This window comes from Suncus etruscus, chromosome 12 (genome assembly GCF_024139225.1).
Source record: "Suncus etruscus isolate mSunEtr1 chromosome 12, mSunEtr1.pri.cur, whole genome shotgun sequence".
Classification (NCBI taxonomy): Eukaryota; Metazoa; Chordata; class Mammalia; order Eulipotyphla; family Soricidae; genus Suncus; species Suncus etruscus.
In genome coordinates this window covers 90,929,789-90,942,229 of record NC_064859.1, presented here as the reverse complement: position 1 = coordinate 90,942,229, position 12,441 = coordinate 90,929,789, and the positions used below count along the sequence as shown (strand labels likewise).

Below are 12,441 nucleotides of genomic sequence, written 5' to 3'. Positions count from 1 at the left end.
GTGCACACTACATATATCTTATTTTGAATTGAAGAAACAAAACAGGAACAAATACAATATGTGGCCCTCGGGCCGTAATTTGAGGATCACTGAAAAGCAATGGTTTATTACTATGAAGGTGGTGGAGGAAGGGGAATAATTAGAAACATTCACATTTAAAACCTGCCAGGGCCAGAGAGATAGCACAGATGTAGGGCCTTGCACACAACTGACCCAGGACTAAACTGGGTTCGATTCCCGGCATCCCATATGGTCCCCCGAGCCTGCAAGGAACAATTTCTGAGTGCAGAGCCAGAAATAACCCCTGAGTGATGATGAGTGTGGCCCAAAAACAAAAACAAAAAACTCACAGGCAGAGCTGAGGCCTTGAGCTTGATCCTCAGTGCCAAGGTAGTCTTGATCACTCAAGAGGGAAAAAGCTTAAGTCAACACAGCACTAACAGAGCCAAACACCTTATAAACTTTTGATACCTCAGATTCAGAAGCATCTGCTTCCAAACAATCCACCAGGTGCTAAGCATAGCTCTAGCTAGCCACATCCCTGATAAAGATATTACATGAATGTTGGTGTCTCCAGGAACAGAGAGCATGAGAAAGATCGAGAAGTACTGCCAAAAAAACTTCTCTTAAACTACAAATCAAAGACTTGTGCCAATGTTTCACTTTGGTCAAAGGTATTTGTGAATGATGATATAAAAGGACAAGAGTGCCTTACTGAGTACCACCTGCTTTCCATGGAACATACCTGTAGTCATGGCTTGGTTGGCGGAGATGCAGGCCATGGTGACAGTGTGAGCAGGGGTTTTGTCTGAGAACCCAGCTCCAAGGGCAGCCTGTAAGAAACGCAGAGAATAAAAAAAAGAGAGAAGGGATCCAGGTCAATGATGTCTTGTACTACCCCTTTGGAAGGTGAATCAGGAGAGGGTCTGCATCTGATATTCCAGAGAGTAAGATTAATCGAGATCACCACCAAAACAGCTTACTACTTTTTCATTTAGATTGACTGCAAAGTTGATGGTGGTTGGTTTCCAGCATGGCATGAAGATCTCCACGGAGTCATCAATGTTTCAGTGTCATTTCACCTTATTTACATTTTCAAATAATCCAAAAGAAACTTGTTAAAATACTTTTAATGGAAGCAAGGAATAGGGTCTCGGGGCCAGAGAGATAGCATGGAGGTAAGGCGTTTGCCTTTCATGCAGGAGGTCATCAGTTTGAATCCTGGCGTCCCATTTGGTCCCCCTTGCCTGCCAGGAGCAATTTCTGAGACTGGAGCCAGGAATGATCCCTGAGCACTGCTGGGTGTGACCCAAAAACCACACACACACACACACACACACACACACACAAAAAAAAAAAAAGGAATAGGGTTTCATGATCTACGTTCCTGTACTTCAAAGGCTTTACAGTTAGCAAAGGTCATCAAAATATAATAATTTCCAAAGTGCTGAACATTTATTTATAAACAAGAGTTTCCATTCAGGGACTTGCCTGCGTTATACTCATCTCTGCTCTGAGAGTCAGTCAGCGTCTCTCACTGGCATCAGATGATTTTTGACAGTACACTGCTGATAAATGCAAAGTGGAATTGGAAAACTTGTCAAATATTCAAGAGTTGAAGTTGATAAAAGAAAAACTGTTGGAAAAGTGCCCGAGTCACAAATGACTGACTAAAGGTAAAAGCACTCAACAGCCATCAGACATAAGATTGTCTAGCATATGAAGTTTTTCAAGAGTAAGAAAAACAAGCTCCCCATTGACCTTACAAAAATGGTCAAATGGCACAGTAAGTGAAACATGAAAGGACGTTTATTTTGCAATTAAGACTATTTTGGGAAAAAGTATGCTATCAAAAAAGAATAGCAATAAAAATGTTCGTATTAAGTTTCACATTAAAAATGAAGCTTGCTTGGGAGCCAGAGATAGTACAATGGGTAGGGAGCTTGATTTGCATGCTGCTGACCTGGATTCGACCCCCAGCACCCCATATGGTTCCCTGAACTCTGCCAGGAGCAATCCCTGAATACAAAACCACCTGAGCACCACCAGATTGTGGCATCAAAACCAATCAATCGATCAATCAATAAACAAATTTGGGCTGGAGCAATAACACAGCAGGTAGGGCATTTGCCTTGTACACGGCCAACCCAGGTTCAATTTCTGGCATCCCATATAGTACCCCCTGAGCTTGCCAGGAGTAATTTCTGAGTGCAGAGCTAAGAGAAACTCCTGAGCACCATAAAGCATGACCCTAAAGAGAAAAAAAAGAAAGAAGAGAAAGAAAGAAGAAGAAGAAAGAAAGAAAGAAAGGAAGGAAGGAAGGAAGGAAGGAAGGAAGGAAGGAAGGAAGGAAGGAAGGAAGGAAGGAAGGAAGGAAGGAAGGAAGGAAGGAAGGAAGGAAGGAAGGAAGGAAGGAAGGAAGGGAAAGGAAGGGATAGGAAGGAAGGAAGGAAGGAAGGAAGGAAGGAAGGAAGGAAGGAAGGAAGGAAGGAAGGAAAGAAGGAAGGAAGGAAGGAAGGGAGGGAGGGAGGGAGGGAGGGAAGGAGGGAGGGAGGGAGGGAAAGAGGGAGGGAGGGACAATTTTTTAAACAATGCTTTGGGACCAAAGACAGCTCCATGCACACTTTGTATGTGTTCAGTTCCTGGTACTCATGGCTGTCCCAGCACTGCTAGGATTGACCCTCCAGCACTAAGCCTAGAGTATTCCCTGAGTACTGTCAACCATGACCCCCAAATAAATAAATAAATGAGGCTCTCAACACTGCCTTCCCACCATCACCATTTACTATGAAACTCTGATTTCTCTTAAAGGCATCTTTCCTTTCCTTTGTTTTGGGCCACATCAAGCGGGGCTCAGGGCTCAATCTCGAGTCAGCTGCATTGCAAAGCAAGTGCCTTTCCCATTGTACTATGCAGCCCAAAAGAGAGAAGGAACTGATTTTTTGTTTTGTTTTGTTTTGTTTTTTTTGGGCCACACCCGGTGACGCTCAGGGGTTACTCCTGGCTATGCGCTCAGAAGTTGCTCCTGGATGCAGGGGGATCAATCGCAGTCCGTCCTAGGCTAGCGCTGGCAAGGCAGACACCTTACCTCTAGCGCCACCACACTGGTCTCAGGAACTGATATTTAATGACTTTACTTGCATGACCTAATATGGCCAGGATCTAGTTAAACACAGATATGTGACAAATGTATAAACACCACCACCCCACTTTAGCTGTTCTTGATTCCAAAAGCCTGTTATCAAGTGCCTGGCCTGCATTGCTAAAAACCACTTGGTCAGCCTCTCAATCCAACCTACGCCAAAGAGGCAAGAGGCAAGTCCCTGGGAGCAGAGGAAGGGAGCACTCCTGTGGGGCAAGTGTCAAGGACACTTGGGTCAGAATGGTCTGATCATCATGAGTCCTCTCTAGCAGGTGCTTACCCTTGGCCTCATTTGACTCGGGACTGAAAGAGCTTTAAATAGAAATGGCTGCGGCTGAACTCTGTCCACTTGCTTCTATTTAAAGTCTGACTTAATTTCAAGACACGTACGTGTCTTCAAGTACGTGAAGATAGGAGGGAGGGAGGGAAGCTGTCCCTCAGATTGAAGTTGAAAAGCAGGAAAATATCCTGAGGCCTCTCTGTAAAGTTAGATTCAAGGAAATTCAGCATGAGAAATCTCTCATTAAAAGTGTGAAAACCAGAAAGAAAAATTAAAATAGCCTCTCATCCCCAGCTGCTCCCCAAAGGCTCTTCTCACAATGCAATTGGTGCAGGGCAGGAAGAGAGACTCTACCTCAATGCCAATCAGCAGCTGACATTCTCATATGAATATAAAATATCCCCAGAAATGTTTATTCATAGGATACATGTATAAGAGAAAGTAAAAAATAATTTAAGATTTAATATTTGAGTGCTGTTTTAAGAATCACCTTGGCTTTTGTTACCCCTAACCCCCAAGAAGATAAAAGCTGAAAATGGTTACTAGAAAGGAAGAGGGCAGGGGCCGGCGAGGTGGTGCTAGAGTTAAGGTGTCTGCCTTGCAAGTGCTAGCCAAGGATCAGGACCAAGGTTTGATCCCCCGGGCATCCCATATGGTCCCCCCAAGCCAGGGGCAATTTCTGAGGGCTTAGCATCAAACGGGTGTGGCCCAAAAAAACAAAAAAAAAAAAAGAAAAAGAAAAAGAAAGGAAGAGGGCAGAAGTGGGTTAATTGGTAATGATGAAGGAAACATTTGGATTTTTAGCTGTGATCTTAATATGGTATATATAGATTTTAATAATGCACACCTGCAACTTACCTGCCATCTACTGCAATATTACTTCAAATTAAAAGAAAATCATCATTCTCTCCTCCATGGACCCCTTCTCCCCTTTTCTAACTGCCAGTGAATAAAGGCAAAGCTTTAATCATGACAGCAGGTATTTGACTACAAAGCGACATCCCTGATCAAAATTCAGGTCAGTTGAAAATATACCATTAATAGATTTAATACATTTGGAAACGTGGAGGTCTTGGGGTTAAAGAAAAAAAATCAAACACCAGGAAAAAGAATCTCTTCCTGGGCCAGAGATATAGCACAGAGGGTAGGGTGCTTGCCTTGCATGCAAGGAGACCCAGATTTAATCCTCGAGTCTGCCAGAGTAATGTATGAGTTCAGAGCCAGGAGTAAGGAAGGTCTAAGTACCACTGGGTGTATTCCCAAACAGTCTCTTCCTGTTCTTAATCATTTCCTGCTTCCACCAGTGTACAGGTGGTTTTATGGACATTAGCCAGGCCAGGCCATCAGCAATTTAAACAGTTACTGACCAGCCAAATGGTGGGGTAGAGAAAATACTTTCAGTTGTGCTTTATTTTCCCTTCTACTTATTACTGCCCTTACAACTATTCTAAACACACTACAACAAGCATAGACTAGAAATAAAGAAAGTGCCCAGTATGCAAAAATGTACTTCAGAGCCAACTTTATTCAAATAATCACTTTCTAATTGCAACAAAGCCCAGAAGACGTTGGACTGCTCATTATGAAATACCTTGAGGTCAGGAGTCCCAAGGCTTGCCATTATCTGGTTGCCCAATACACACTTCAGGGAGCTATGCCAACTAGGGTAAAAGTAAACTCCTGTGAAATCGCTTTAAAAAAAAAACCTGCCCTACGTGTCACCTTGTTAATGGGAACACATGAATAGAACAAGCAGGAGTACATCCAACAAAATTCACATGATGAAATCAATTCTTTGCAAGATGTCGAAATATGAAGTTAATCAGAAGCCATATTATCTGTATTACTAATAAAATCACAGCAATCAGAAATAATTGTAATTTCCTGGTCTGTCCCTAATGTAAAAGAAAGTTTTTTAAATAATGGATCTGCTTTATGGTATACATAGGTATGTATATATAATCCGTGTTTATTCTGTAATTTATAGTCGGAGTCTTTTAAATATTAACAATCATTCCAGTTGTAAAATTACATATTAAAATAACATTACCTAGTATCAATCTCTTACGGCTTTTTTTTTTTTGGGGGGTCACATCCGGCAGTACTCAGGGGCTACTCCTGGCTTTACACTCAAAAATCACCCCTGGCAGGCATGGGGGACCATATGGGATGCCGGGATTCGAACTACCATCCTTCTGCATGAAAGGCAAGCGCCTGACCTCATGCTATCTCTCCGCCCCCCCCCCCCCACCCTTTTTAATTTCCAGTTAGTTCTATGGGCTATACCTGGCAGTCCTCAAGGACTCCTCCCAGCTCTGTACTCAGGCTCCTGGTAGTGGTTCTTGGCTGGGCTGTAAAGTACCTGAGAGAGAGCCTGGGAATCCTGCATACGAATCTTGAATTTAGCCCATTGTCCATGAATCTCTTTAAATAAGTAGAAAGCTTGTCTTACCTCTCGAGCCACATTGCTTGTTTTGACTTCCTGTATAACTGTGCCAAAAATAATATAATCCACAACTTCCTTTGGGATCTTGGTTCGATGCAACAACCCCCTGAGAACAGATGTCCAAAACAGAGAAACATTTCACACATTATGTAAATGCCACGGGTCATCTTATAAAATGTGACACCACCATTTTATAATAAAGACCTTCACCCTGAGGCTAGACCTTCAACAGGCTGTGTGCAGGCTTTTACATGAGGGAAGGGGGCCGAGGGTCCAGCCCTAACACTGTATTGCCTTTGAACACAGCAAGAAGTAACTACTGGGAGCTGAAGTGATAGCATGGCAGTAGGGTGTTTGCCTTGCATGCTGCCAACCTGGGACGGACCTGGTTTCGATCCCCAGCATCCCATATGGTCCCCAAAGCCTCCAGGAGTAACCCCTGAGCACAGCCGGGTGTGGCCCCCAAACAAAACAAAAAACAAACAAAAGAAGTAACCAGTGACACTGAGCAAGGAAGAGCTCTCAAGCACCACCAATGACAAAACAAAGGTTAATCTGATAAGATCTCTGACTTGAAGTTAATACACATTGAGAAATAAATACAAGATTTTTTTGTTTTTGTTTTTGGATCACACGTGCAGCGCTCAGGTGTTACTCCTGGCTCTATGCTCAGAAATTGCCCCTGGCAGGCATGGGGGACCATATGGGATGCTGGGATTCCAACCACCATCCTTCTGCATGAAAGACAAATGCCTTACCTCCATGCTATCTCTCCGACCCCAGTGATCTTTTTTAAGTCAAAAAGTAAGAAGTATATAAGACCATCTCAAAGACAGGTGGGTATATGTAACTGTCAAACTCATCACACTATACCTGAACATCTGTGTATTTTATTGGATGCAAATTATATACCCAAAAATAGCATCCTAAAAACTGAAAAGGGGCACAGGCATTAACATAAAGGCACACCCACAAATAAAAAAGTAGGATATCTGAGCTTTAAAAAGAATGACTAAACTTAGCTAAAATACAATAAATAAAAAATCTGTGCTCAGGGAATCACTTGCAGGGGGCTTGGGGTCATATGATGTGACAGGGATTGAACCCAGGTTAGAAGCATACAAGGTAAGGACTCCTACCTGGTATACTACTGCTCTAATCCCCCCAAATTCTTAATCTGAATCTACTCAATCCTTTAGATTTAATCTACAATTTACAGGAAATTCATTTAAGTTAAATTATCACCATGATCATACATATAGAATGTGGCCCATTTTACAGGACAGCTGCCTGGACTTTTCAAATAAGTCATTGCCGGGGTCGGAGAGATAGCACAGTGGTAAGGCATTTGCCTTGCATGCAGAAGGACAGTGGTTCAAATCCCGGTATCCCATATGGTCCCCCTGAGCCTGCTAGGGGTGATTTTTGAGTGTAAAGCCAGGAGTAGCCCCTGAGTACTGCCGGATGTGACCCAAAAACCAAAAATAAATAAATAAATATAAATAAAGTCATTGTCAGGGGACTGGGGTGGAGGTTACAAAGGATAAAGACAGAAGGAAAGAAAATGTTCTTGGGGTAGAGACACAGCTCAAAAACCTGAGTGCATGTTTTCCGTGCAGGAGACCCAGCTCCATCCCTAGGACTGCATGGTTCCCTGAATAACACAGGGAGTGACCTATCCCACACCCATAATTACTGTCAGTTGTGGCCCTGAAGGCCCCTTGAAAGGCCATTGTAGCCCAGGTAGTCCCCAGATAATCCCACTGAACTTCTGACACAGGTAGCTGAGACTGTCTGGGAAGGGCCCCATGTCTCCTGGGCACTACAGGAAGACACCCCAACCCCCAAAGAAAGAGCAACAAAAGGCAGTCTATTTGATATATGAACCTTGACTGGGTCCTAATTAAGGAAAAAAACATATAGGAAGAAAAGACATTCTTAGAACAGTTGAGGATGATTTTATTATGAATTGGCAATTGGAAGTTCTGGAAATCACTGTTGTATTAAGCTATGATAGTGGTATCACAAGTAACAGAGAAAAGTCCTTACTAGAAGATAAGAGATGAATTACTACGTTTAAAGAATCAACATGTTTGCAACTAATTTACTGCCAACTCCTCCAAATTATAAGGAGATAGTAAATAAGGCAACATGTTAACAATGATTAAATATAGGCAGAACTATTTAGGTAATTACTTCACTGTTCTCTCAATTTTATTGAACATTTGAAAAGTGGAGAAAAAAACTTGTAAATCTTGGGGCTTGAGTGCTGGTACAGTGGATAAGGCATTTTGCCTTGCAAGATGTCAAATCAGGTTTAATCCTCAGCATTGCATATATGGTCCCCTGTACAATGCCAGGAATAATTCCTTAATGCAGAACCAGGAGAAACCTCTGAGCATCACCAGTTATGCTCAAACAAAATAAAAACCTGCAAGTTTCCAGTATGGGACCATAAGCAGAAACAGCACATTACAAATAAAAAATTTGGCTTGTGGGCCAGTGAGGTGGCACTAGAGGTAAGGTGTCTGCCTTGCAAGTGCTAGCCAAGGAAGGACCTCGGTTAGATCCCCCGGCATCCCATATGGTCCCCCCAAGCCAGGGGCAATTTCTGACCGCTTAGCCAGGAGTAACCCCTAAGCATCAAATGGGTGTGGCCCAAAAAACAAAACAAAACAAAAAATTAGCTTGCTTGGGAGAAAGATTGGTTTTTTTTTGTTTTAATATGCAGAACGGAAGGTAACAAGGGGTCAGATTTAGAGACTTGGAAGTCCTCATAAAAACTCATGAAAAAAAAAAAGAAAAAAAAACTCATGAAAAAAGGGGCTGGAGTGATAGTGCAGTGGTAGGGCATTCACCTTGCATGAGGCTGACCCATGCCAGACCTCGGTTCGATCCCTGGTATCCCATGTGGTCCCCCAAGCTAGGAGCAATTTCTGAACGCATAGCCAGGAGCGTCACTGGGTGTGGCCCCCAAACAACAACAAATTCATAAAAAAAAGTCTTAACTTTTTGGGAGAATTTTGGGTTATGCCCAGCTGTGCTCACATCGTGCTCCTGGCAGGGTACTGGGAATCATATGAATACCGGGTATTGAACCAAGGTTGGCTCTGTGCAAGGCAAATGCCTTACCAACCATCTCTCCAGCCCAGATGATGAAATTTGGGAGCTGGAGAGATAGTACAAAGAGTAGGCCATGTGCCTGGTACATGGCCAACCTGGGTTTAGGTTTGATGCCTGGCATCCATATAGTCCCTGACCCTACTACGAGTGATCCTTGAATGCAGAGGCCAAGAGTATGTTAACCGTGAGAAATGCCAAGTGTGGCCCAAAATCCAAGATAAAATTTGTAAGGAAAAGATTGCACTCAGCAAAATACAAATTCTAGGGAGTAAAACTTGAAAATGTCTTTAAAAAAAAGAGGGCAGAGTTTTACGCAGCTGGCCTAGATTCAATCCCACCCCCCACCCCCCGAGCAGTACCAGGGTCAACTCCAGAGTGCTTGAGGACCAACCAAAAGGGGTCTTCAGAATATTGCATGGAGAGTTAGAATAGGTATATTAGTAAAACTGTTAAATGCTAGGGAAAACAAAGGCCAAGACCTGAAAAAAGATAGCACATAGAACGATGATTAAGAGAAAATGACTATTAGGAGAAACTTGTATAGTTACTATAAGCAACAGAAATAGAAATGGCTCTTATGTGGATTAAGGAGAGTAAAGCAAAATAGAAGCAGCTGCTGCTCTTATTCTTTATTTTTGCTTTCATCCATAAATTCTGGCAGGAAGAGACAGAACCAGATAAGCAAAGAACTGTAACTGAAGGTTTTTGGTTTTTTTTTTGTGTGTGTGTGTGTGTGTGTTGTTTTTTTTTTTTGCTAAACATAAAGGCGAAGTTTTGGCAAGAAATGAATGAGATGGCTCACTCTTCTAGTCCAGGGTCTCCCCGGAACATGTTTGTCTCTAAGTCTCTTTGCTTTGCCTAGTTCTGCTCTGGGGAAGCCTGTATTCTGTCCTGAACATACACATCTCCCTTTCTCTATCTCACATCTTTCTAAGTAAGTTTTAATAAAAAAATTACCGTATTTTCCAGAGTATAAGATGACTTTTGAAACAAAAAAAAGTCAACTGAAAACCGGGGGTCGTCTTATACGCTGAGTATATCCTGAAAAATGTTTCAATATGCCGCTAAACGAAAATTGTCTGAATATTGCCACAAAACAAATTTTCCAACTCGATCCTGCACCAATCACTGCAAGGCTGCTTAGACCGCCTCTCTAACTCAGCCAATCCGAGCAGGCTTTTTATGCATGCAAATTAGACAAAATTCTGGACCCGAATCTACACTGTCAAAAGCCTACTCAGATTGGCCAGAGTCAGAGAGGAAGTCTATGACAGTATAACCTTTGAACCTTTGCTTGTTGTGATTGGCTCACTGTGGTACATACAGTTGCAGCACAGGAATGTTCTGTCTGATACAGCAAATATAGGCCTAAACCTATGTTTTAACTGCAAAATTAGGGGGTCGTCTTATACGCCCAGTCATCTTATACACCGGCAAATATGGTATCTGACTTCACCAAAATTTTTATTTTTTTAAAAGATAAAAAAGAAAATGAAAATGTACTGCCAAAAGTCACATGCTTTCTAATTCTCATCATGTCATTCGGTCATCTCAGTATCATGTAACCACAGCTACTTTTTTTTAACTTATTTTATTTATTTACTTTTTGTTTTTTTTGTGCCATACCTGGTGACACTCAGGGGTTACTCCTGCCTATGTGCTCAGAAATTGCTCCTGGCTTTGGAGATCATATGGGACACTGGGGATCGAACCAAGGTCTGTCCTGGGTCAGCAGTGTGCAAGGCAAATGCCTACCACTTCACTATCGCTCTAGCTTCATACTTTTTTAATTTATACATGAACCTTTTGTTTCATTCCAGAATCCATTAAGGATCATTAGCTATATAATCTGTGTAGGTATTCCTGTACAGTAATAAGCTCTTGTCTGTGGGGATCATGTAATATGTAGTCAGGCCAGCGAATCTTACCCATAATTATTAACAACTTGTGTCTATAACTAGTGTCCCACTAAAGAATAAAGCCATGTCAAGAGATTGTCTGCCAAGCCTACAAAGACAGATCACTAAGCTCTGCCAGCTTTTTAATTTTGTGTAGCATAGATAGTGGAAATAATTGCATGAATCTCATGAAAGTGTGTTTCCCCACCCTACCGCTCCATAAAGGTTAGCAGATCCGAGATCAGCAATATCTTATTAAAACAGTTGTTTTAAGTGTAAAAACTAGGGGAAAATATTTTGAGTGAATTGACAACTGAAATTAAATTGTATTTACTTACGAAAGTGCTGCTCTAGCCAAATCGTGTGGCATCAGGTCTTTGTATCTGGGGAAGAAAATAAATAATTTGAGCCCTGAACCTGATTAAATAAAATTGTTTTCATTTTACTTGATATGCCTAAAAAAACCCTAACGAAATAGTGTGAATAACAGCAAAAGAGTGTGACTTTCCTATGTCAGTCTTACAAACTTTGATCCCGATAGAGCCCCAGTACACATTTGGTACACAACCCAGCAGAAAATGGGCAAGTCCACATTTCAGGAGGGGAGATGTGGGCGACTTGTGCTTGGGCACCAAGCCCATAGGCAGCAGCACATGTACATCTCTTTTAAATATTCTTGAATTTTCCTTTTTAAAAACATTTATCTTAGGGTCACACCTAACACTACTAAAGGACTACTAGATCTGGAAGGGATGTATGCCAACAGTAGAGCCCAGGGCTTCAGAAATGTCAAGTATACACTCTTCTACTGAAGATAGCCCACAGCACCTATATTAGTATTTACTTATTTTGTCTTTGATGATACCTGGTCTATACCTGGCGGTGCTCAGGAGCTACTCCTAGCTTAGTGCTCATGGATTGTTCCTGGTAGTGCCTCAGGAACAAGGAACCAGGAATCAGACCAGACCTCCTACATACAAAGCACACACTCCAGGTCAACTGAGTTCTCTCCAGCCATGAACTTATTTAATATTTATGGTAACCAAAACTTTATATGGAAAATAAGGCACTTGCCTTGTATTCAACAGATTCCAGTTTGATCCTTGGCATCATAGTCCTCACTACTGCCAGGGAACAGTCCGAGCAAAGCAAATATCCCAGAGCACTATGAATTTCTTTTCTCTGGTTTTCTGAGGTTAATTTTTTATATAACCATGATTGCCAAAATGAAGAAATTAACATTAGTACAATACCATTCATCAAGTACCCACTTAATTGGAACCTCACTAGCTTTTTCATAAAAGCCTATTACTACTCTATTCCAGGATCTAATTCATGCATTTAATTGTCTAAACTGCTCAGTCTTCTAAACTGTGGTGGTTTTTTAGTATTTCCTTGTTTATATGACCTTGACATTAAAAGAGTAGGATTTTGACTTTGCAGAAAGATTATCACAGAAACAGCCCTTCATTGCTTCATATCAAGGGTGTATGACTTATTACTGGTGATGTAAACCAGATCACTTGCCTAAAGTGATGCCTGCCAACTTTCC

At 41.8% G+C, this 12,441-nt stretch overlaps 1 protein-coding gene across 1 annotated transcript in view; it reads right to left on the bottom strand.

Moving 5' to 3' along the window:
* Positions 1-12,441, bottom strand: part of HADHB (hydroxyacyl-CoA dehydrogenase trifunctional multienzyme complex subunit beta) — a 43,279-nt gene that overhangs the window by 13,052 nt on the left and 17,786 nt on the right. Inside the window, exons 5-7 of the mRNA XM_049784481.1 lie at positions 11,228-11,272; positions 5,875-5,974; positions 746-833 (exon numbers count right to left, since the gene is read on the bottom strand). Of these exons, the coding sequence (XP_049640438.1) occupies positions 746-833; positions 5,875-5,974; positions 11,228-11,272 (233 nt within the window). The remainder of the gene's footprint in view (positions 1-745; positions 834-5,874; positions 5,975-11,227; positions 11,273-12,441) is intronic.